General features: G+C 44.5%; 1 protein-coding gene across 3 annotated transcripts in view; it reads left to right on the top strand.

Annotated features, from left to right (window-relative positions):
• The window catches only part of PRR14L (proline rich 14 like), a 69,398-nt gene that overhangs the window by 25,405 nt on the left and 18,072 nt on the right, over positions 1-25,921 (top strand). For all 3 annotated transcript variants that reach the window (XM_034949139.3, XM_003821486.5, XM_034949138.3), the window contains 4 exons: positions 8,005-13,213; positions 20,563-20,634; positions 21,571-21,742; positions 23,533-23,639. In XM_034949139.3, coding sequence (XP_034805030.2) covers positions 8,005-13,213; positions 20,563-20,634; positions 21,571-21,742; positions 23,533-23,639 — 5,560 coding nt within the window. The remainder of the gene's footprint in view (positions 1-8,004; positions 13,214-20,562; positions 20,635-21,570; positions 21,743-23,532; positions 23,640-25,921) is intronic.

The raw sequence follows: 25,921 nt of genomic DNA, 5'->3' as shown, positions 1-25,921 counted from the left end.
AGGCAAGGTCTCACCATGTTGCCTAGGCTGGTCTCGAACTCCTGGGCTCAAGTGATCCTCCTGCCTCTGCCCCACAAAGTGCAGGATTACAGGCATGAGCCACCGCACCCAGCAAGTCCCTTTCTTTTGAGTGTGTTGAACCTTTGTTGGATTTTATATCATCAAATATACTATATTTGCCTGTTTAGAAGGGTTAACTGGAACAGGGGAGACATGTACCCAGTATAGTTCAGCATGTGGTAGTGTATCATTTTCTTGTTCTGTGGGGTCAGGGATGAGATAAAATGTTTACTCCAGGTCACCCTGAGAGTTTTCAAGGCAGTTTCATTACCTCTTTTTGCTCCTCAAAACAATGGTTGGGTATAGAGTTCTGAGATTATTACTTTTAGGTTGGTTGACTGATTGAGGAGGAAGCTGAGGTCCAAAAGAGAGTAGCTGAGGTAAGGTTCTCCTCTTCTCACCCCAAGGCTAAAAATAAACTTAGATTACTTTAGAGAGGACTATGTGTCAAGGCTAATACAGAATCATCAGGCTGGGCACAGTGGCTCATGTCTGTAATCCCAGCACTTTGGGAGGCCAGGGTGGGAGGATTGCTTAAGTCCAAGAGTTTGAGATTAGCCTGAGCAATGTGGCGAAACCCCTTCTCTACAAAAAATGCAAAAATTAGCATGGCAGCACACACACCTGTGGTCCCAGCTACTCGGGAGGCTAAGGCAGAAGGATACTTGAGCCCTGGGAGGTTGAGGCTGTAGTGAGCCGTGATCACACCACTGTACTCCATCCTGGGCAACAGAGCAAGACCCTGTCTCACCAAATAAGTAAATAATATAATATAATATAATCAGAACCTCACAAAGAGAAGATAAAGTGAATACGCTAAGTCAGTGGTCCCTGACATTTTTGGAGTCAGGAACCTGTTTCGTGCAAGACAGTTTTTCCACAGATCCGGTGGGGTGGATGCTTTTAGGATGATTCAAGTGCATTGCATTTATTGTGCACTTCATTTCTATTATTATTCCTTTGTAATATATAATGAAATAATTATACAACTTCCCATAATGTAGAATCAGTGGGAGCCCTGAGCTTGTTTTCCTGCAACTAGGTGGTCCCCTCTGGGGTTGATGGGAGACAGTGACAGATCATCAGGCATTAGATTCTCATAAGGAGCTCACAACCTAGATCCCTTGCATGTACAGTTCACAATAGGGTCCACGCTCCTATGAGAATATAATGCTAGTGTTTATCTGGCAGGAGGCGGAGCTCAGGCAGTAATGCAAGCATGAGGAGCAGCTGTAAATGCAGATGAAGCTTTGCTCACTTGCCTGCTTCTCACCTCCTGCTGTGCCGCCCGATTTCTAACAGACCAAGGATGGGTACTGGTCCATGGCCCAGGGTTGGGGACTGCTGCATTAAATTATATGAATATTTTGTTACTGTGATGAAACATCAGATTTGACTCTTAGCTTCTCGGCATCCTGGACAGAAAAGGAAGCACCAGTCTTTCTTATGAAAAAGGACATTTGTCCCAGTTTATCACCCAGCTTTCTGCTGCTGCAGATTTCTTCTGTGGCTCAGAGGCTTCACTGTCCAGTGTAGATTAAAGGACATTCCTCCGAAGATGAGAAATGTTGTTTTGTACATAAATCTCACCCTGTTCTTAGAGGCTTACTAGGGATACAGTTTAGTGGGCCCCTAACCCCACCCCCAAGATCTGTTTAGTGGGGCTCCAGTATTGCTGTATTCAGTCTTTGGTATATTTTCACCCACATCTTACCACAGAATTTACTGTCTGTTGAACTACACTTTCATTTAACCACTGGCCTTTTAAACAGGAGAACCAGGGTTATTTTCTGCTTGGAAATCTGCCTTTTCAAAATTACCTGGCTACTCTCCACCTAAGAAGCTGGTCCACATTGGACATAGATAAGATGAACTCTCCTGAACAGTATCTGCAGCTGAATTACTCTGTGACACTTTTCTTCATGTTCTAATATCATGCTTATTTAATGACTTAAATTGGTAAAATATTTGATTTTTTTTCTCCCCCAAACCCATGGATAAGGGTCTCAGTTTGGTATAGGCGAGCTTGAAATCAGCATCTCTACTAGAGTTTTTAGCAGCAATGGCCTGGTTCATTCTGTCCCCCAAGAACATTCCAGGGTATTCCTGTGTTGCATGTGAGGAAGCAGGCTCAGCTGTCCAAAGTCACAGCCAGTCATAGCAAGCCAGAGAAGAAGATTCTGTAGAGACAGGCCTGTGAAGATGTTGAGCCCTGGGAGCATGAGCAATATATGCCATCACCATGGATTTGATTTAAATAGGCCCACGTTCTCTTCTGTAGTGTGGCCAGCATTTTGGCTTGCTCTGCCAAGGTCAGGCATCTGCTACTTTATCTTTACTGTGGAATTAAGAACTGAATGATGCCGGCTGGGCGCAGTGGCTTACACCTGTAATCCCAGCACTTTGGGAGGCTGAGGCAGGCAGATCACGAGGTCAGGAGATCAAGACCATCTTGGCTAACACAGTGAAACCCCATCTCTACTAAAAAGACAAGAAAAAAAACAAAATTAGCCAGGCATGGTGGCGGGCGTCTGTAGTCCCAGCTACTTGGGAGGCTGAGGCGAGAGAATGGTGTGAACCCCGGAGGTGGAGCTTGCAGTGAGCGGGGATCGCTCCACTGCACTCCAGCCTGGGCAGCAGAGCAAGACTCTGTCTCAAAAAAAAAAAAAACACAAAACTGAATGATGCCTCTTAGAAACCAAGCTTGTCTCCAGGGCTCCAGCTGCCAAAATCTTCACTCTGCCCCACCCAGATTTAAGTTTTCTTTCTTTCTTTCTTTTTTTTTTTCTTCTTTCTGTCACCCAGGCTGGAGTGCAGTGGCACGATCTTGGCTTACTGCAACCTCCGCCTGCCGGGTTCAAGCAATTCTCCTGCCTCAGCCTCAAGTAGCTGGGACTACAGGCACGTGCCACCATGCCCGGCTGATTTTTTTGTATTTTTAGTAGAGACGGAGTTTTACCATGTTGGCCAGACTTGTCTCAAACTTCTGACCTCAGGTGATCCACCCGTCTCAGGCTCCCAAAGTGCTGAGATTACAAGTGTGAGCCACCGCGCCCGGCCCAGATTTAAGTTTTCTCGATGAAAATCTAATATATACTTGCTACCTTTGTTTCATTAAGTGTTTGCATGGTTAAGCACTGTGCAAATTACTTTACTTGATTTTATTTATTACGTTTTGGTTATTCTGAGTGGGAGGACTTCAGTGTAATTATAAATTGGCTGAGGAATGATTTGGGATCCCCTGCACCAAGTTGTTTAGTAAGTGAACCTCTGCTACTACACTCTCCCCTCAGTGCATTATTTTTACTTCTCTATATAAATGTCCCACTGTCAGTACTATCAAATTACCATGGTATTCCAGAGTTTTGGGATTCTTTTATTTAATTGATATGTAATGTGCATGGTTTGGGGGTATATGTGATAATACATTGTATAATTTGAAAAGATCAACTTGTGTACTTGGGATTTCCATCACCTTAAATATTTGTCTTTTCTGTATGGTAGAACCATTCAAATTCTTCTCTTCTGGCTATTTTGAAATATGTAATAGATAATTGTAAGCTATAGGCACAATCATATGTCTGCTGCTTGCTGCTGCTCAATTAGCTAAAACGGCAACAGATTGAACCTTTTTTTTTTTTTTTTTGTGAGTCTTGCTCTGTCGCCCAGGGCAGACTGCAGTGGCGCTATCTCGGCTCACTGCAAACTCCGCCTCCCGGGTTCACGCCATTCTCCTGCCTCAGTCTCCCGAGTAGCTGGGACTACAGGCGTCTGCCACCATGCCCGGCTAATTTTTTGTATTTTTAGTTGAGACAGGGTTTCACCATGTTAGCCAGGATGGTCTCGATCTCCTGACCAGATTGAACCTTTTAAAAGGACTTTTGTTGTAATAACCAGAAGGAGCCTTTAATTGGTAGGATGCACTTTTGCCTATCATTCCTTATTTCTTGATTGCTGTAGGGCAGACACATGAGAAGTGGACCTGGGGGAGCAGTGGTGGGAGTGTTTGAGTTGACTGGCCATCTCACAGGGGAGATCTTCCCCATCATGGGAGATCTTCCCCATCGGGCACTCTTGCTGGTTCCTCACCCTTTCTGCTGTCCTGACTTTTAATATGCCTCTTTCAACATAATTTTCTGTTTAGTTAATTTTACAAAACTGATGTTATCAAGTTTATTTGTTTTATCTTGTTTTTCAGAGAGTTCCCTATAACTGGGCTTGTCTGGGAAGTTTATGTGTAAGAAAGGTGAAATGGTATCAGGAACAATGGCAATATTAGTTCCTACTCATTATTGTGAGACTTAATTCCCACAGTAGTGATTTCCATGAAGACTTTTTTAGGAGGGTCACCAGAAATTGGAAGAGCATTCAGGAAATATATTTTGAGGAAGAGGTGAAAGTAGTCAAGGAGGGAAAATCTACCTTATATAATTTGGAGAACTGGATGTTTATTTTTATTTTATTTTATTTATTTTGAGATGGGTTCTCACTGTGTCGCCCAGGCTGCAGTGCAGTGGCACGATCTTGGCTCACTGCAACCTTCGCTTCCGGGGCTCAAGCGATTGTCCTGCCTCAGCTTCCCAAGTAGCTGGGATTACAGGTGCCTGCCATGGTGCACGGCTGATTTTTTTGTATTTTTAGTAGAGATAAGGTTTCACCATGTTGGCCAGGCTGGTCTTGAACTCCTGATCTCAAGTGGTGTGCCCACCTCTGCCTCCCAAAGTGCTGGGATTACAGGTGTGAGCCACCACGCCCAGCTGTGTATTTACAAATTCTTGAATAGGGTAGCACCATCTGCTGTAATAGGGAAAGTAGGCTAATTTCACAGTGATAAGTATTGTGTGTTGAATCAGGATTTTGAGGCTGCCTTTTGTAAATGATTGGTATCTGAAAACCTGTGGCTTGCAGTATATATTTGTTAATCTAATATTTGCTGACTCCAAACATTTTAAAACGCTGTGTCTAGCCTAGTTATTCTATTTTAACTGTTCTCCGGTCCAGTAAAATAAAAAAACAGAGCAAAAGAAAGGCACCTTTTATATAGCAGGCACTGTCCCGCATGACATCTTACATGCATAATTTAATTTAATCCTCAGTATAGCACTGAGGTAATTGTACTTTCCCCGCCTTTTACAATAAAAGAAACCAAGGCTTAGAGGTAAGTATCACAGAGCTGCAGGGCACAGTGAGTCACACCCATAATCCCAGCACTTTGAGAGGCTGAGGCAGGAGGATTGCTTGAGCTCAGGTGTTCAAGGTCAGCCTGGGCAACATAAATAACCTTGTTTCTACAAAAAATACAAAAATTAGCCAGACATGGTGGCGTGTGCCTACAGTCCCAGCTCCTTGGGAGGCGGAGGTGAGAGGATCACTTGAGCCCAGGAGTTGGAGGCTGCAGTGAGCCATGATGGCACCACTGCACTCCAGCCTAGGCAACAAAGCGAGATCCTGTCTCAAAAAAAAAAAAAAAGTGTCACAGAGCCATGATTGAAGCTTAGCTGGTCTGGCTTCACAGTCAGGGCTCTTTCTCACAGTAATTGCTGCTCTCAGGACCTATTGAGAAATGGATAGGGAAGCCCTAGAAACTCGGTATTAATAGCATTTGTTTATTTGACCTAACTGTATTCGTTCATTAATTTTGTGAATATTTATTAAGTGCTCTTGTGCTTTTATATACCAGGCATTATGCTGAACTATAAGGAAAAGAACAAAACAAGATCCTTACCCTCACAGAGTTTACATTCTAGTAAGAATTAGATTTTAGATTTTTTGTTCTTTTTTTTTTTTCTTTTTTTTGAGACAAGGTCGCTTACTCTGTTACCCAGGCTGGAGTGCAGTAGTGCAATCACAGCTTATTGCAGCCTTGACGTCCTGGGCTCAAGCATCCTCCTGCCTCAGCCTCCCAAGTAGCTGGGACTAAAGGCACACACCACCATGCTCAGCTGATTTTTTTTTTCTTTTAAATTTTTTGTAGAGACAGAGTCTCCTTGTGTTGCCCAGGCTGGTTCAAACTTCTGGGCTCAAGCATTCCTTCTGCCTCAACCTCCCAAAGTGCTGGGGTCACCATTGTGAGGTACTGCATCAAACTCAGGAATTAGATTGTTTTGTTTTGTTTTGTTCTTTGTTTTTTGAGACAGAGTCTTGCTCTGTCACCCAGGCTAGAGTGTAGTGGCATGATCTTGGCTCACTGCAACCTCCGCCTCCTGGATTCAAGCGATTCCCCTGCTTCAGCCTCCCCAGTAGCTGGGATTACGGGCATGTGCCACCATGCCCAGCTAATTTTTGTATTTTTGGTAGAGATGGGTTTTTGTCATGTTGGCCAGGCTAGTCTTGAACTCCTGACCTCATGTGATCCATCCACCTTGGCCTCCCAAAATGCTGGGGTTACAGGCATGAGCCATCGCTGGAATTACAGGCATGAGCCACCATGCCTGGCCGATCTTTAAATAGATTTGCATTTTGCTTTTTCTGTTTAATACAGTTGTCCTGTTTTTATATATATATAGAAAATCATGTATGTGTACATATACCCATGTTCATGTGTATAGTGTGCTAGTCAGGGTTCTCTTAGGGGAACAGAACTAATAGGAGATCACCTGAGGTCGAGAGTTTGAGACCAGCCTGGCCAACATGGTGAAACCCCGTCTCTAGTAAAAATACAAAAAAATTAGCTGGGCAGGCCGGGCGTGGTGGCTCACGCCTGTAATCCCAGCACTTTGGAAGGCCAAGGTGGGTGGATCATGAGGTCAGGAGATCAAGGCCATCCTAACATGGTGAAACCCTGTCTGTACTAAAAATACAAAAAGAAATTAGCCAGGTGTGGTGGTGGGCGTCTGTAGTCCCAGCTACTCGGGAGGCTGAGGCAGGAGAATGGCATGAACCCGGGAGGCGGAGGTTGCAGTGAGCCGAGATTGCGCCACTGCACTCCAGCCTGGGCGACAGAGCGAGACTCTGTCTCAAAACAAAAACAAAAACAAAAAACCCCCCCAAAAATTAGCTGGGCGGGCCGGGCGTGGTGGCTTATGCCTGTAATCTCAGCACTTTGGGAGGCTGAGGCAGGCGGGTCACCTGAGGTCAGGAGTTCGAGACCAACCTGGCCAACTGGTGAAACTCCGTCTCTACTAAAAGTACAAAAATTAGGCGGGCATGGTGGCGGGTGCCTGTAATCCCAGCTACTCAGGAGGCTGAAGCAGGAGAATTGCTTGAACCCAGGAAGTGGAGGTTGCAGTGAGCCAATATCGTGCCACTGCACTCCAGCCTGGGCGACAAGAGTAAGACTCCATCTCAAAAAAAAAAAAAAAAAAAAAAATTAGCTGGGGGTGGTTGCAGGCACCTAGAATCCCAGCTACTCAGGAGGCTGAGGTGGGAAAATCGCTTGAGCTGAGAGGTGGAGGTTGCAGTGAACTGAGATCGCACTACTGTACTCCAGCATGGGCAACAGAGCAAGACTCTGTCTGAAAAAAATAAATAGGTAAATAAATAAATAAAGTTTTAGGTATAGTTGTTTTTTCCCAAGGACTAATTTTATCGATGACATCTAATTTCAAGTACTGAGAAAATGGTCATCTAGTAAAATAAGCTGTTATTGTGAGTCTGCTTTATTAATGTTTTAAAATGAAAGCCTCTTAAGACTGAATGAGAATACAACATAGGAACATATTTCTATGTTGTATTCAGTTGTCCAGCATTGATCTGTGAACTCTGTATTAAACTTCCAGCAAGAGGCATTTGTTGAAAATTACGTTTCTGCCAGATATAGTTTTGGCCCTCTGTTATATTTTCAGAGAAGAACAAAATCAATGGTATAGCATGCTAACTTTCCAGTTTTCTTTTTGAGTTGGGTCTTCTGTTGCCCTTGGTAGTATAGCATAATAAAATGCATGAAGGTAGACCAAGTGATTTTTTATTACTGCATATTAATTTGGATTTATTTCTCTTATTCAGAAGGAAATGTACAGATTACAGCTGAAACTCTGCTAAAATCCACCGAAGTACAAGGTATGAAGGTCAATGGGACTAAGACGGATAATAATGAAGGACACAAAAATGGCAATGTGAGTAAAGATCTCTCAGCTGGATGCGGCAAATTCCCAGAAGTAGACAAAATCATGACCAGTGATGAGGTTTCAGAAACCAGCACATTAGTTACCCCAGAACCTTTAACCTTTGTGGACCCTGTATTAACAGAAGCAACTCCTAAAGAAAAAGAATGTGAAGAATTAAAAAGCTGTCCTTGGTTGTCATTACCAGGAAACAGTGCCATTTCTAATGTGGACAATGGGAAGGAAGAGTTGTGTAAACCAAACCTGGTCTGTGAAGCAGATGACAATCACCAACAGCTTCATGGCCACCGTAATGAACAACCCAGTTCTACACATGATAGTCCCACAGCCACAAGCCCTTTGAAAGAAAATTCTGAAGTTTCATGTTTCACATCAGACTTGTCTGGTCCAGAATCCAGAACAATATCCTTAGAAAACTGTGGTTTTGAAGGTGGTGGTTTGCTAAAGAGATCTGCTGAAAAGACAGACAGTTCTTATTTTTATAGGGGGGATGATCAAGGGAAGAACTTGGCTTCTAGAGAAGAAAATGAGGAACGGCTTTTGATTCCTAGGAGTGAAAGAGGTGGACCTTTTCTTTTTAATGCCAGGGAACCAGAAAAGGAGTTTAGTGGTCGTTGTTCTGGTGAAAAAGAGCCTGTTGTTTCTCCAAAGGAAAATATCCACAATAACTGCATTCAAGACAGTCTCCATACAGGGAGCTCTAGTTCTTTAATGCCCAATTCTTTTACTGAAGCCACAGAAGTAATGTTAAATAAAAATGATTTGAAAATTACTGTACACGTTCAAGGTAACTTGACAAACCCTGAGGACCATAAAGAAACTTTTACTAATATGAGCCATCCTGGTGGACACTCTGAAGAAAGCAGTTTTTCCTCCTTGATGCAGATTGAAGAGGCAGGACAGACAACCCCTGTAGAGCCCAATATATTAAATAAATCTTTTTACACTAAAGACTGTAACTCCTTAGTCAGCATCCAGAGAAATCTGGAAAGCAACACCCAGTTAAATGAAGCATCATGTAATGATTTTCTGTTTGAAAGAAAATCCATTGTGAGTTTAATGCCAGAGGATCAAATAAGTCCTATAAGTGAGGTATTAAAACCCAAGCAAGGTACTGCTCTGTTGCTACCATCCCCAGAATTTGATTACAGACCTGAGTCAGAAAAAGTTATACAGACCTCACATGATGATATTCCACTTTTAGATGAACAGAGCATAGCCTGTGAGATGAATGAACTTTCTTGTACCAATGAACTGGTTGTAAACAAAGTAGAAAGTGAATGTGTTTTAAATCAACAAGTGTCCCTTAATTCTCAAGAACATGCAAATTTGCCAACTGACTCTCTACTGCATTTAAACAAAGAGATGCCTTTAGCAACAGGCAGAGATGCCCATCAGAGCCATCACCCTCCATTAGAGGGTAGAGCAGATGTCATTGCTGATATACGAACCATTCCCATTCAGACAAAAATAAAAGACATCTCTCCACCAGGTAACCAAACCTGTGGTGCCTCTTCAAACTGTCCCACCTTAAACATCAAACCAGTAAGCCTAGAGAGAAAAAAAGAAATGGCTGATTCAGGAACAAAAGCTGTACATTCCAGGCTGCGCTCAAATAAGAGAGAAGCAGCTGGCTTTCCTCAAGTGGTCTCTGTCATAGAATGTCACACCGTTCAATCTCAGGATATCTCTAGCTGTCATCGTGTAAGAAAAAATGTATCCCAAGAAAACATGTGTTCTGCTTCTGCTGCTTTCAAGTCCAGCAAAATCAGCCTGCAAGTTGATAACTCTTTGATAACAAAATATGAAAATGCATTTCAGCACCGTGATCACTGCTGCCAAGGAACAGGACACTCTGTGGAAAAAAGCAGCTGTAAAGTGAGTTACACATCACAGGAAAGCGAACTTGATGGGAAAGAAACGAATGGCAGCCTTCCAGGAGATAAGATCAGAAACAAAATGGTAGCAGGCTTGTTAAATAGTGGAATTTCAAACAAAACCATTCACACCTCCAGTAGCATCAAACTCAGTGAGGAAGGGCTGGAAGGAAAGGAGCAGGATGTATCCAAAGAAACTGTATTTTGTAAGTATAACATCTCTGATCATGCTATACAAGAACTAAACCAGACTGTAAACATTCCAGGTCCTGAAAAAGTGTTGGACCAGTCTCCTACTGTTATGTTCTCCAATTTTAAAAATGTAAAATCAGTTGAAACACTCGATCAGAAGGCAGATGAAGTCCTTGACTGTCAGAGTAACCAAAACAGACCAGATGAATGCAAAAGTGAAGGTCAGTCAGCCAAGGAGATGCTAAGTAGTGACCAGAGAGAGACTGTCACCGAGCCTCACAGGGAGGTAAACCACAACCAAAAGGATCTGCTGGTCAGCTCAGGCAGTAATAACTCACTACCTTGTGGTAGTCCAAAGAAATGCAATTTGAAAGGAGCCTTTGTCAAGATGTCTGGTTGTGATGAGTCCACAGAAGGTATGGTAGACATCGTCTACACGGACTGTAGTAATAAGCTTACAGAAGGTGTGCTGGACGTGAAGGCATCTAATCTACTGGATTGTGGTGCAAGGCAAGAGAAACTGGCATTCCAAGAGGACTCCAGGAGTACCTTGTCTCGGAGAGAACTGGATGCTGCACATACAGGAACAACTGGTCAGGATTCAGATTTCCCAGTTACTGCTGCTTTTACAGTGGACTTTCTCAAAATAAAAAAATCATGTGAAGAAAACATATGCAGATCTTTAAAAGACTGTGAAATGGAAAAGTGTCCAGACTCTTGTGCCCATGAGATGGAGTCTGTTGCAGATCATGAACCAAATAAAAGAATATTGGGCAGAGTAAATTTGTCTTTAAATGATAGCCATTATGGACAGCAACATAAAGGAACATCTCTCAGAGAAACACAAGAAATGACTGAAGGATCAAGACTAGAACTAAACTCTGAGTTTGGCAAAGAAAGTACCTTTGGAATTTCCTCAAAAGAGTTGATGTTTTGCCGTGATGAAAGCTCTGTTTCCCTAAGAAGCCTGAAATCCATTGAAATAATGCCTTCTCAAGAAAATTCAGAAACTAATGTTAACAGTGAAGAAACTGACCTGAAAAATCTTTGTAAACCAAAAGATGGTGAAATGCTTTGTGAAAATGTAAAGGACTGCACAGTCCTTCCTGAGATGAAGGAAATAGTATCAAGAGATCGGAGTAATTCTAGTGACAGAGACAGTGTATGTACCTGTGTGGAAAAGAATGCTTGCAAAGCTTGTCACCCTCACGAGAATTCCTCTGACAGACATTTGCCTTTGACAGTGAAAACAGATATTAAAGTGAAAGGAGAAGAAACCGAAGAGCATCAGAGGGGACGACTGGGTTACTTAACTGTTGGGGAGCAATCTAAGGAGTTGGTTACCAGAGAAACTGGCGATGGCGATCCCGTGAGCAACATCTCTCAGACCCATTTTAAATGCCGGGGGATACTTAATCATGCTGAAAAACAGCAGAGCCCTGAGGTTTTGGACTACATGTTGCAGAAAGAAGAGAAATATATACGTCAACAAAAAGCACATACGATATCGCAACAGTGCATGTCATCTAGTCTGTTGTTAGATGATGCACAAAATCAGAACCAACCGAAGGCTGACAAAGATGAGTCCACCATGATCAATGAAATCACCCTAGCAAAGCTGGCCAAGGACAGCATTGTGGCACAGACTCAGAAGTTAGAAGACCAGAAGGAGGAAAGCTTACATCATCCATTAAGGAAGGACACTGAGTCATGCACAAGTCCTTGCCTTCTTGGTGCCCCTCGGAAAGCACAAGACCCCTCCTCTGCTGGGTGTGATCAAATACATGGTGCCTTTGCGAAGAAAGGAATTCTTCCCTTAAAGAAGCAGCCCCATCGAACTTGTAAGAAAGTTTCCTATCAGGAGCAAATCATTGTTGGGAGAAAAATAGGTAAAATCAGAAGTTCTGCCTTTTTAAAGAGTTCCTCCAATCCCATCCCCACAAAAGCGCACAGACTTCTCAGTTTGTGTACTCTGTCTGCACCTACACGATTAGAACCTGAAACAGCACCTACCAAGAGCTTGGTTAGTCACATACCAAAGCAGATGTCTACACCGTGCCATCCCTTGAGGAGCCTGAATTTTAGGAAGACTACCAAAGAATCAGCCTTACTAAACAAGCTGTCCATCCTTGCCTCCAAACTGGCCCCAGCCATGAAGACTCAGAAACTAAGATACCGACGGTGTTCCTCTGAACTTCTTCCAATGGCTAAAAGCTACAAGCGCCTCAGATATAAAAGACTCCTGGATGGATTTTCATCCAGCACAGAGCAGCTGAATCCATATTTGGCAGCTAGTGGATGGGATAAGAGGCCTAACAGTAAGCCCATGGCACTTTATTCTCTCGAATCCATCAAGATGACCTTCATAGATTTGAGCAACAAGATGCCGTCCCTGCTGTTTGGTTCTGAAATCTTCCCAGTATCCTTTCATGTGAAATCATCCAGCTCAGATTGCACGACTGAGTCCTCAAGGACTTTTCCTGAGCACTGTGCTCCGGCAAGGCTTGCCTTAGGAGAGGCCCTCCAGTGCCCATCTCAACCTCCCAAGTGGACCTTTTCTTTCTTCTTGTCCCACGGTTGCCCTGGGATGGCCACATTCAGGGAAGACACTGGCGTCCATAGTCAGACCCACACTCAGGCTCCTCCCCAGCCTCCAGCTCCTCTCCAAGACTATGGAGGCACTGCCATAGTCCAGACCAGAGCAGACTGCTCTGTCCTTGGCCTTCACACACTTCTAGCACTTTGTTCCCCAGGATGTTACCGAATCTGGACAAAAAAACGGAGCTTCTCCAGCCACATGCCTACCATGCAGAGGCTCTTCATGACCCAGTTTACACAGGGCCTGAAAGGGTTACGGTCTCCAGCCTCCATAGCAGACAAGGTCTTCTGTTCTCTGCCCTACTCGGTGGGCAGAGTCCTATCCATTTGGAGCCAGCATGGTCCTTCTGTCTGCTCCTTCGAAATCTCTTCTCTTCATTCCCCTCACTGCAAGCGGCAACCAAGTCTGGGCACCACAAGCAGGTAAAATCTGTCCCCTGTTCTTTACAAATGTCCCATATTTGCTTCCTGTCTCTGGGGAGATGAGAGGGGAACTGCGGGAAATGCAAGGCTATTTAGAGTCCTCTTGGGTCTGCATTTTCTATTTACCTTGCGAAATCTCTGCTGAGAAAAATCCAATAGTAATTCTTAAGCATAGGACCCCCACCCCCTGCTCAGTTTTCCTGTAGAACCTACTTCTGTATTTCACACCATTCTTTTTTCTGTCCATTTCATTCTTCAAACCATCAAATCTGTTGAATCTTCTTTTTTTTTTTTTTTTTTTTTTTGATTAACTCTTCTTGCCCAGGCTGGAGTGCAGTGGTGCAATGTCGGCTTACCGCAACCTCCGCCTCCCGGGTTCAAGCGATTCTCCTCCTTCAGCCTCCTGAGTAGCTGGGATTACAGGCATGCGCCACCACACCTGGCTAAGTTTTTGTATTTTTTAGTAGAGACGGGGGTTTCTCCATGTTGGTCAGGCTGGTCTTGAACTCCTGACCTCAGGTGATCTGCCTGCCTCGGCCTCCCAAAGTGCTAGGATTGCATGCATAAGCCAACCAGGCTGCTTTTATTTATTTGTTTATTTATTTATTTTTTGAAACAGTCTCATTCTTGTCACCCACGCTGGAATGCAGTGGCGCAATCTCGGCTGACCACAACTTCTGCCTCCCGGATTCAAGCGGTTCTCCCGCCTTAGCCTCCCGAGTAGCTGGGATTACAGGCGCCCGCCACCATGCCTGGCTAATTTTTGTATTTTTAGTAGAGACGGTTTCACCATGTTGGCCAGGCTGGTCTTGAACTCCTGGCGTCCGGTGATCCTCTCACCTTGGCTCCCAAATTGCTGAGATTACAGGCGGTAGCCACCACACCCAGCTGAATCTTCTTTTCTACTCTTGCGCCCATCTTGCAGAAAACAAACACCCATTACAAGTGAAAAACTATAAATAGTAACACACAATCGCTTGTAACATTATCTCCTTCACAAAGCACTAAACAGCCAGCACCTAACTCTGATATGTAGAGAACGCAGAATAAATATATTTTTAGTTAATGAATAAATTACACAGGTATCACCAGATATGGTTTATGAACCCCTGCCTTTCTTTTGGCAGTGTAGAGGCTTCAAAAATTGGCATTTACATACTTCAGCTTTAGGGTTTATAGAACTTAAAGTGAACTGGGAAGGAGTTCTTGGGGTGTGATCACTGAGAATAGTTGGAAATAATTTCATCAATATCATTGTACCTTCTAATTGAAAATAAGAGAAGAAAAAGAATTTGAGAGTTAAACTACTCATCTCAAGAATCCCTAAAGAGTGGCCAGGTATGGTGGCTTACACCTATAATCCCAGCGCTTTGGGAGGCCGAGACAGGTGGATCACGAGGTCAGGAGATCAAGACCATCCTGGCTAACACCGTGAAACCCCGTTTCTACTAAAAATACAAAAAAAATTAGCCGGGCATAGTGGCGGGTGCCTGTAGTCCCAGCTACTCGGGAGGCTGAGGCAGGAGAATGGCATGAACCCGGGAGGCAGAACTTGCAGTGAGCCGAGATCGCGCCACTGCACTCCAGCCTGGGCGACAGAGTGAGACTCTGTCTCAAAAAAAAAAGAATCCCTAAAGAGCTGCTATAGACATGATAGATAAACCCTCCTCTTTGTAATTAAGTAAACAAAATATTTTTTAATTTGCCCTTACTATTGCTGTATTTGAAAAATTAGACATCAAATAAAAAGCCTTAATATTCCAAATAGCTTAGGAGGGCCTTGTTCATTGTGTGTCTCTAATGTAGAATCATTGTGTGTCAGTAAAGTGGACTGGTTCAGGCAGGACGCAGTGGCTCATGCCTGTAAGCCTAGCACTTCGGGAGGCCAAGGCAGGTGGATCTCTTTAGTCCAGGAGTTTGAGACCAGCCTGGGAAACATGGCATAACGTTGTCTCTGCTAAAAAATACAAAAATTAGTCAGGCATAGTGGTGTATGCCTGTAGTCCCAGCTACTCAAAAGGCTGAGATGGGAAGATTGCTTGAACCCAGGAGGCAGAGGTTGCAGTGAGCCAGGATCACACCACTACACTCCAGCCTAGGCAACAGAGCTAGACCCTGTCTCCAAAATGTTTAATTAAAAAAAACAACAGGCTGGCTACGGTGGCTCATGCCTGTAATCCCAGCACTTTGGGAGGCTGAGGCAGGCAGATCACGAGGTCAAGAGATCGAGACCATCCTGGAAGCTGGGCACCGTGGCTCATGCCTGTAATCCTAGCACTTTGGGAGGCTGCGGCGGGCAGATCACCTGAGGTCAGGAGTTCGAGACCAGCCTGGCCAACATGGGGAAACCCTGTCCCTACTAAAAATACAAAAATTAGCTGGGCATGGTGGCACGCACCTGTAGTCCCAGCTACTCGGGAAGCTGAGGCAGGAGAATCGCTTGAATCCAGGAGGCAGAGGTTGCAGTGACCCGAGATCGTGCCACTGCACTCCAGCCTGTCAACAGAGCAAGACTCCGTCTCAAAAAAAAAAAAAAAAAAAAAAAAAACCCCACAGGCGTCTGGGTGCAGTAGCTCACGTGTGTAATCCCAGCACTTTGGGAGGCCGAGGCGGGCCTGACCGACGTGGTGAAGCCCTCTCTCTACTACAAATACAAAAAAATTTTAGCTGGGTGTAGTGGCTTATGCCTGTAATTCCAGCTACTCAGAGGCTGAGTCAGGAGGATCCCTTGAACCTGGGAGGCAGGGGTTGCAGTGAGCCAAGATCGCGCCATCGCACTCTAGCCTGGGCAACAGAGCGGGATTCTGTCTCCAAAAAAAAAAACAACAACAACAAATAGGCCAGGCATGGTGGCGCATGCCTGTAATCCCAGCACTTTGGGAGGCCAAGGCAGGCGGGTCACTTGAGGCCAGGAGTTCAAGACCAGCCTGGGCAACCTAGAGAAATAAATCCCATGTCAGCTGGGCACAGTGGCTCATGCCTAAAATCCCAGCACTTTGGGAGGCCAAGGCCGGCAGATCAACTGAGGTCAGGAGTTCGAGACCAGCCTGACCAACGTGGAGAAACCCCGTCTCTACTAAAAATACAAAATTAGCCGGGTGTGGTGCATACCTGTAATCCCAGCTACTCGGGAGGCTGAGGCAGGAGAATCACTTAAACCCAGGAGGTGGAGGTTGTGCTGAGCCGAGATTGCACCATTGCACTCCAGCCTAGGCAACAATAGTGAAACTCCGTCTCAAAAAATAAAAAATAAAAAAATAAATCCCATCTCTACTAAAAATACAAAAATTAGCCAGATGTAGTGGTGCATGCCCATAATCCCAGCTACTCAGAGGCTGAGGCACAAGAATCAGCAGAGGTTGCACGAAGCCGAGATCGTGCCACTATATTCCAGCCTGGGCGGCAAAGTGAGACTGTCTCAAGAAAATTTCAACAGCAACAACAAGGCTGCTGGTGGCCAGGCATGGTGGCTCATGCCTGTATTCCCAGCGCTTTGGGAGGCCAAGGCAGGCGAATCATCTGAGGTCAGGAATTCAGGACCAGCCTAGCCAACATGGTGAAACCTTGTCTCTACTAAAAATAGGAAAATTAGCTGGGTGTGGTGGTTCATGCTTGTAATCCCAGCTACTCAGGAGGCTGAGGCAGGAGAATTCCTTGAACCCAGGAGGCAGAGGTTAGGGTGAGCCAAGATCGCGCCACTGCACTCCAGCCTGGGCGACAGAGTGAGACTCTGTCTCAAAAATAAATAAATAAACAACAAACCTGAGCATCTTAGCAGAAAACTGAATGAATAGAAGAGTGTCAGAAAAAAAAACCCAGAACATGAACATTGCTGACTAGAATTGAAAGATGAATTGCTGTTACAAGTACATGTCCTACAGTTTTTGTTTTCGTTTTTGTTTTTTTTTTCCTGAGATGGAGTTTCACTCTTGTTGCCCAGGCTGGAGTGCAGTGGTGCAATCTCGGCTCACTGCAACCTCTGCCTCCCAGGTTCAAGCGATTCTCCCACTCCAGCCTCCTGAGTAGCTGGGATTGCAGGCATGCACCACCACGTCCAGCTAATTTTGTATTTTTAGTAGAGATGGGATTTCTGCATGTTGGTCAGGCTGGCCTTGAACTCCTGACCTCAGGTGATCTGCCCGCCCCAGCCTCCTAAAATGCTGGGATTACTGGCGTAAGCCACTGCGCCCGGCCTTTAGAGTTATTTTTAAAAGTTCACTTATAAAGACAGCCATGAAAATACGTTAGAGTGACTCACATTGTTTTAAATGCTGGTGTACTGCTTTTATTGTCTACTTTGTTGATATGCCTCTAAAATCTCATAATTGCTCTGCTATGTGTTTAGGGCACACAGCTTTAAATTGTGTTACTTCCGGCCAGGTGCAGTGGCTCACGCCTGTAATCCCAGCACTTTAGGAGGCTGAGTCAGGTGGATCACGAGGTCAGTAAATTGAGACCATCCTGGCTAACATGGTGAAACGCCATCTCTACTAAAAATAAAAATACAAAAATTAGCTGGGCGTGGTGGCACATGCCTATAGTCCCAGCTACTCGGGAGGCTGAGGCAGGAGAATCGCTTGAACCTGGGAAGTGGAGGTTGCAGTGAGCCGAGATCACGCCACTGCACTCCAGCCTGGGCGACAGAGCGAGTCTCCGTCTCCCAAAAAAAATAGATTGTGCCACTTCCTCCAAACTGTGTTTGTTCCTGAGGTTAGGATAGATGGTAGTTACTCATTTCACCCTGTGGAGGTGTAACCCTTTTGCCCCTTTTCGTCTTCGAGAGCTCTTTCTTTCCCACCTGATGTTTCTGTTTCCTGGTGTTGAAAATTTTCTGTTTCCCTCCCTATTTCTAGCTTTTTATTTTATTTTACTTTATTTTATTTAAATTCAAATGAAAGGTAGAGGGGGTGGTATTTGTAGATACTTTTCATTGGCTCTAAAAATACCTTAACATCATGTGCCTGGGCTTAGAGTTTAGAAGTTTGCTGTTTTTCTTTTCTTTCTTCTTTTTTTTTTTGAGACAGAGTTTCACTCTTGTCTCCCAAGCTGGAGTGCAGTGGCGCGATCTCGGCTCACTGCAACCTCCGCCTCCCGGGTTCAAGCGATTCTCCTGCCTCAGCCTCCTGAATAGCTGGGATTACAGGCATGTACCACCACGCCTGGCTAACTTTGTATTTTTAGTAGAGACAGGATTTCACCAGGTTGGCCAGGCTGGTCTCAAACTCTTGACCTCAGGTGATCCACCCACCTCAGCCTCCCAGAGTACTAGAATTATAGGCGCGAGCCACCGTGCCTGGCCAGAAGTTTGCTGTTTTTCTAAACAAGCTTACAAATGGTTTCTAGCAGGCCGGGCACGGTGGCTCATGCCTATAATCCCAACACTTTGGGAGACTGAGGTAGGCAGACCACAAGGTCAGGAGTTCGAGACCAGCCTGGCCAATATGGTGAAACCCCGTGTCTACTAAGAATACAAAAATTAACCCGGCATCCTGGCAGGTGGCTGTAGTCCCAGCTACTCGGAGGCTGAGGCAGGAGAATTCCTTGAACCCACAAGATAGAGGTTGCAGTGAGATGAGATCGCGCCACTGCACTCCAGCCTGGGTGACAAAGTGAGACTCCATCTCAAAAAAAAAAAAAAAAAAAAAAAGAAGAGTTTAATTATAAAGGAATTAAACTTTTAATAGTTTTCTCCTTTTTTTTTTTTTTTGTGAGATAGAGTCTTGCTCTGTCGCCCAGGCTGGAGTGCAGTGGTGTGATCTCGGCTCACTGAAGCCTCTGCCTCCTGGGTTCAAGCAATTCTCCTGCCTCACCCTCCCGGGTTCAAGCAATTCTCCTGCCTCACCCTCCCAAGTAGCTGGGATTGCAGGCATGTGCCATCATGCCTAGCTAGTTTTTGTATTTTTGTAGAGACAGGGTTTCATCATGTTGGCCAGGCTGGTCTTGAATTCCTGACCTCAGGTGATCCACCCACCTCAGCCTCCCCAAAGTGCTGGGATTACAGGCGTGAGCCACTACGATTGGCCATTAATTTTCTTCTATATAGCTATGTTGTTTTGTTTAGTTTGGTTTTTGAGACAGAGTCTCCCTCTGTCGCCCAGGCTGGAGTGCAGTGGTATAATCTCAGCTTACTACAATCTCCTCCTCCCGGGTTCAAGCGATTCTCCTGTCTCAGCCTCCTGAGTAGCTGGGATTACAAGTACCCACCACCACACCCAGCTAATTTTTTGTATTTTTAGTAGAGATGGGGTTTTGCCATGTTGACCAGGCTGGTCTTGAACTCCTGGCCTCAAGTGATCTGCCCACCTCAGCCTCCCAAAGTGCTGGGATTACAGGTGTGAGCCACTGTGCCCGGCTGTATAGCTATGTTTTATGTGTAACTTGGCTTTAAAGAAAATAATTGGGCCAGGCGCGGTGGCTCATGCCTGTAATGCCAGCACTTTGGGAATTTAAGGTGGGCGGATCACAAGGCCAGGAGTTTGAGACCAGCCTGGCCAATATGGTGAAACCCCATCTCTACTAAAAATACAAAAATTACCCGGGCACGATGGCACGTGCCTATAGTCCCAGCTACTTGGGAGGCTGAGGCAGAAGAATCTCTTGAACCCGGGAGGCGGAGGTTGCAGTGAGCCGAGATCACACCATTGCACTCCAGCCTGGGCAACGGAACAAGACTCAGTCTCAAAAAAAGAAAAAGAAAATAATTGGTTTCTCTCTAATATTTTATAAGGTTATAGAAACTGTCAGATTTTATTAGTCAGTACACAACTGAGTGGTATAATATATTCTTTAAATTTTTTAAAATTTATTTTTATTTAGAGATGGGGTCTTGCCCTGATACTCAGGCTGAAGTGCAGTGGTGCAGTCTTGGCTTACTTCAGTCTTGATCTTCCAGGCTCAAGCAGTCTTCTCACCCCAGCCTCTTGAGTAGCTGAGACCACAGGTGCACTCCACCACCCCTGGCTAAATTTTTGTATTTTTTGTGGAGACAAGGTCTCGCCATGTTGCCCAAGCTGGTCTTGAACTCCTAGGCTGAAGTGATCTGCCCACCTCAGCCTCCCAAAGTGCTGGGATTATAGGCATCAGCCACCTTGCCCAGCCACTGTTCTTTCTTTCTGTCTCTGCCTTCTTTCCATTCAAGTTAGAAAATAATCTTCCTGTCAGTCTGCCTCCATTCCAGTGATGGGAACATAAATATAACTGTCCTGGTTGGAAAGCTTTCCTCTTTCTGAGTAACTGACATTTCTTGTCTTCTTGGGGCTATCATGTGCTAATACCCACAATAACATCAAAACCTTTCCTGTTATCCCACTGCCCTTACCTATTGCTTTTGTACTTTTGCTTTACTTTAGCCACACCATGTTACCATATGTGCCTCTTCCAGGCATGGAAGCTACATATAACACCAGCGGCAGTCAGACAAGGTAAGCACATGAGACTCAGCGTGTGTGTGTGCATGTGCGTGTGTGTGTGCAAGAGAGAGAGTGCATACATAGGTGGTGTGGATCGTCTGTGGCATGACTTTGACCTCTTGTCCTTGTAAACCTGATCTATGTCTCTCAGATAAACATCTCTGAGATTGAAATCTGTTCTATTACAAGCAGCAACTAGGAATGTGTAATAATACAATTTGTTAAAAAAAAAAAAAAAAGTGAAAATCACTAACCAGCTTATTGTACCAGAAGTCCCCTCTCAAGCTATTTCATGTCTTAACAGCCAACTTCAGTCCCTGGACAGGATTGATCTTATCTGAGTACTGTTCATTTGTGCGGTTTACCAGATACCTTCCTCACCCAAAAAGTCTGTTCCTTTTTACATTTTTCTTTATAAAATTCCATAGCAATAAAATGGATTACACATTCTTGTAATTTTTTTACATATGTAGATACAGGCTATGTCTGGAAGTGACTAGAATGCAGGTTGACTGGATATATTATTCTCTGGAAAGAAAGAAAAAGTATTGAGGCCTAGATGTTAAGAAGTTGAGGCTGGGCGTGGTGGCTCACGCCTGTAATCCCAGCACTTTGGGAGGCCGGGGCGGGTGGATCACCTAAGGTCGGGAGATCAAGACCATCCTGACCAACATGGAGAAACTCCGTCTCTACTAAAAATACAGAATTAGCTGGGCGTGGTGGTGCATGCCTGTAATTTCAGCTACTTGGGGGGCTGAGGCAGGAGAATCGCTTGAACCCGGGAGGCAGAGGCTGCATTGAGCCAAGATCGCACCATTGCACTCCAGTCTGGGCAACAAGAGCAAAACTCCTTCTCAAAAAAAAAAAAAAAATGAAGAAGAAGAAGTTGAATGTGCTGGAAGTAGAAAGGGAACCCCTCTCATATCTTCTTTCTCTTCATGGTGCTAGGCTGGAGCCTCCATTCCCTGCCTTGGTACCAAAGTCTTGCTTGGTAGCAGAATCAGCTGTCAGCAAGCTCCTGCTTTCAGCCTCTGAGTTCCAGGTTCCTGGATTGGATGAGCTGGATGGTGTGAAAGCAGCATGCCCCTGCCCACAGAGCAGCCCCCCAGAACAGAAAGAGGTAAGTGTAAAGTGCTGGTTGGGTCAGATGATGGTGGCATTGGAGGTGGCCATTGTCAACTCACGTCGCATTATAGCTACAGACTGGCTTCTGAGTATCTTTACGTACCACCTTCAGTGTGAGCCGAGTTCTGGAGAGTACTAAGCCAGGAGTTTTTCTCTTGGCCAATAAAGGACACAGTGGATTTTTTAATCTGCATTGTTTTCCAGATACTTTTTTCTTGCCAACAGCATGTAACAGTGTTTAGAGAATTGGACGAAAGAGCTGCTTTGTGCATTCAAAGAAGATGAGTGGGTGGTGATGATGTTCAATTTTGCAACATCTGTTGTCTTCAACAGTTGCAGACTTTCATGTTGACAGTCTCAATATCTGAACTGAATGTACAATTATTGTTTTGATGATATGAAGGGAGTAGTTGCTTAAAACACAGCAGGGGCCAGGCACGGTGGCACACGCCTGTAATCTCAGCACTTTGGGAGGCTGAGGCGGGCGGATCACTTGAGTCCAGGAGATCAGTAGCAGCCTGGGCAACCTGGCAAAACTGTGTCTCTACAAAAAAGACAAAAATGAGCTGACTGTGGTGGTGCACACCTGCAGTCCCAGTTACTCGGGAGGCTGAGGAGGGAGAATTGCTTGAGCCCGGGAGGCAGAGTTTGCAGCAATGACCCCAGATTGCATCACTGCACTCCAGCCTGAGTGACAGAGTGAAACCCCATCTTAAAAAAAAAAATAAAAGGCCGGGCACGGTGGCTCACGCCTGTGATTCCAGCACTTTGGGAGGCCAAGGCGGGCGGATCACCCGGGGTCAGGAGTTAGAGACCAGCCTGGCCAGTATGGTGAAACCCCATCTCTACTAAAAATACAAAAATTAGCCAAATGTGGTGGCACATTCCTGTAATCCCAGGTACTCTGGAGGCCGAGGCAGTAGATTCGCTTAAACCCGGGAGGTGGAAGTTGCAGTGAGCCTGGATTGCACCACTGCACTCCAGCCTGGGCGCCAGAGTGAGACTCCATCTCAAAAAATAAATAAGGCTGGATGTGGTGGCTCACATCTGTAATCCTAGCACTTTGGGTGGCCGAGGTGGGCGGATCACCTGAGGTTGGGAGTTTGAGACCAGCCTGACCAACATGGAGAAACCCTGTTTCTACTAAATACAAAATAAGCCAGGCGTGGTGGCACATGCCTGTAATTCCAGCTACTCAGGAGGCTGAGGCAGGAGAATGACTTGAACCTGGGAGGCAGAGGTTGCGGTGAGCCAAGACCATGCCATTGCATTTAAGCCTGGGCAACAAGAACGAAACTCTATCTAAAAAAATAAATAAATAATAAAAAAACAGCAGGAATAGAAGTGGGAGCTTTGTCATAAACTGCTTAATAGAATCATCTCTAAAGTGAGGTAGCAATGTTTTAAGTATCAAGATGGACTTTATATATTTAAAATGTCTTAAAATATGCCAGAGGTGGTGGCATACACCTATAGTCCTAGCTACCACAGAGTCTGAGGCAAAAGGATCAGTTGAGCCCAAGAGTTCCTGGCCAGCCTGGGCAATATAGCGAGACCCCATCTAAAAATAAAAATTCCCAGTTATGGTGGCTTATACTTGTAACCCCAACGCTTTGGGAGGCCAAGGCAGGGGGATCATTTGAGTCCAGGAATTCAAGGCTGCAGTGAGCTATGATTGCACCACTTCACACCAGCCTGGGCCACAGAGTGAGACCTTGTCTCAAAAAATATATAAATAAAATGTCTTACAGCTTGACCATCTTTCTTCTTAATCCTTAAAAATAGGCTGAGCCAGAGAAGAGGCCAAAGAAAGTCTCACAGATTCGCATCCGGAAAACCATTCCTAGGCCAGATCCTAATCTTACCCCCATGGGCCTTCCTCGACCCAAAAGGTGAGCTCCTTCTCTATTACAAGCTAGGTTCACTTTTTTGGAAAATTGTTTGTCATAATATAATTGCCCTTTAAATGGTCCTACACTCTGAGCCATTTATTACATTTCTAGGAATTTATCCTAAAGAATTAATTAGTAATGTCGCTAGATATTTATATGCAAGGACATTTTAATACATTGCATACATAATCTTAGTTAACCCTCCAAATGAACCTGTGTTAGGTCATAGCATTGATGCTGGCACATGTGATTTCTGTGTGTCACAGGATTTACCCAACCCCAGAGCTCAAGCTCCTAAATACTCTGTGCACTAAACTGGAAAAGGACCTAAAAGTCCTAAGTTTAGTTTTTCTTAAAAAAGATCTCCAAGCCGGGCGCAGTGGCTCACACCTGTAACCCCAGCACTTTGGGAGGCCGAGGTGGGGAGATCACCTGAGGTCGGGAGTTCGAGACCAGCCTGACCCACACGGAGAAACCCCATCTCTACTAAAAATACAAAATTAGCCGGGCTTGGTGGTGCATGCCTATAATCCCAGCTACTTGGGAAGGCTGAGGCAGGAGATTCGCTTGAGCCTGGGAGGTGGAGGTTGTGGTGAGCCGAGATCGCACCATTGCACTCCAGCCTAGGCAACAAGAGCAAAACTCCGTCTCAAAAAAAAAAATCGCCAAACTTATATTTTCTTCTGATCGATTTTGCTTCTCCATTTCTTATCAGCAAATGGAAGCCTGACAGTGGTCTCTCAGGAGCTTCCCTGTAAAATATGAATAAGAATTCCCAACACTTAAGCTTTCTATACAGGGCCAGGCGCGGTGGCTCACGCCTGTAATCCCAGCACTTTGGGAGGCCAAGGCGGGTGGATCACAAGGTCAGGAGTTTGAGACCAGCCTGACCAACATGGAGAAACCCCGTCTCTACTAAAACTACAAAATAAGCTGGGCATGGTGGCACATGCCAGTAATCCCAGCTACTTGGTAGGCTGAGGCAGGAGAATCGCTTGAACCCAGGAGGCGGAGGTTGCGGTGAGCCGAGATCGTGCCATTGCACTCCAGCCTGGGCAACAAGAATGAAACTCCGTCTCAAAAAAAAAGATTTCCGTACAGTCTAATTGAGAAAAGAATGTGTACTACCTCCATTATAGTGCTTCACACAACACGAATAAAATAATCATTTGTTAGGGTCATGATTGATGTTCCACTTCTGTACCATAATCTTTATCTTAATACGTTGTATTTTTGTCTTACGTTTCTTTTGTTGATCTATTTTATGTCTTTTCAAGAGAAATTTTAAAAATATTTCAGATATCCGAGATCGGGTAGTATTTATTACTCGAATGAAATAGGATTCATTATCAGTTGTATTCTCTCTTGCATTTATATGTCTGAAGAACCTTGTTTACATAAATAAGTAGTTGGGAGAGGAAAGAGTTTTAATATAGTAAAGTCATTCAATTATTTCCACTTCTTTCAAGTTATATGCCAAAAAATCATAGAGTGATCTAGCATTATATTTAAGGAAAACAAAAGATTGAAAAGCACTCAGTCACAAAGGTTCTGTTGCCCAGGCATTAGTGGCAGTTACTGTCTCAGTGTCTGGCGCAGACCGAGAAGGGTCCGGCAAATGTCAAATGCCAGATCCTCTTTCCCTTAGAGGTACCTTATTCATTCCAATATACAGAAAGGGGGTTGAGAAAAATGAAATTTTTAATAAATCTTTGCCTAAACCTAGGATGTCTTTTGATAAAAATGCTATTAATCAAATGTACTTTTGTCAAAAAAAAAAAAAACCCTTGAAGCTGCAGATTTTAGTACATTAAGTTTATGGAAAAGCCTGGGCATATAATTTAATTGGTGGAAGCAATCTTTTATTTAAGCCCATCAAGCAAATCATTCTTCCTGACTTTTCTGTTTTCCAATTCAAGTAAATATGTTAATTTATCCTTTCAGGAAAATGATATAAAACACTGAGAAATAAATTATGGAGTACAAATTGTGAGGTATATTTCTAAAAGTCTTAAAGTCATCATTTATCCATTTTAATAATGCAGGTTGACTGTCTCTTCTCCAAATTCTTGGGACCAAAAATGTTTCAGACTTCAGATTTTTTCAGATTTTGGAATATTTGCATTATACTTACCAGCATCCCTCATCTGAAAATTCCAAATGCTCCAATGAGCATTCCCTTTGAACATAACCTTTGAGCATCATGTTGGCACTCAGAAAGTTTCAGATGTTGGAGCATTTCAGATTTTGGATTTTCAGTTATGGATGTTCTTAATAACCCA

This window comes from Pan paniscus, chromosome 23 (assembly GCF_029289425.2).
Source record: "Pan paniscus chromosome 23, NHGRI_mPanPan1-v2.0_pri, whole genome shotgun sequence".
Taxonomy (NCBI): domain Eukaryota; kingdom Metazoa; phylum Chordata; class Mammalia; order Primates; family Hominidae; genus Pan; species Pan paniscus.
Note: the sequence above shows the minus strand (reverse complement) of the source record. Positions and strands in the feature narration are given on the sequence as shown.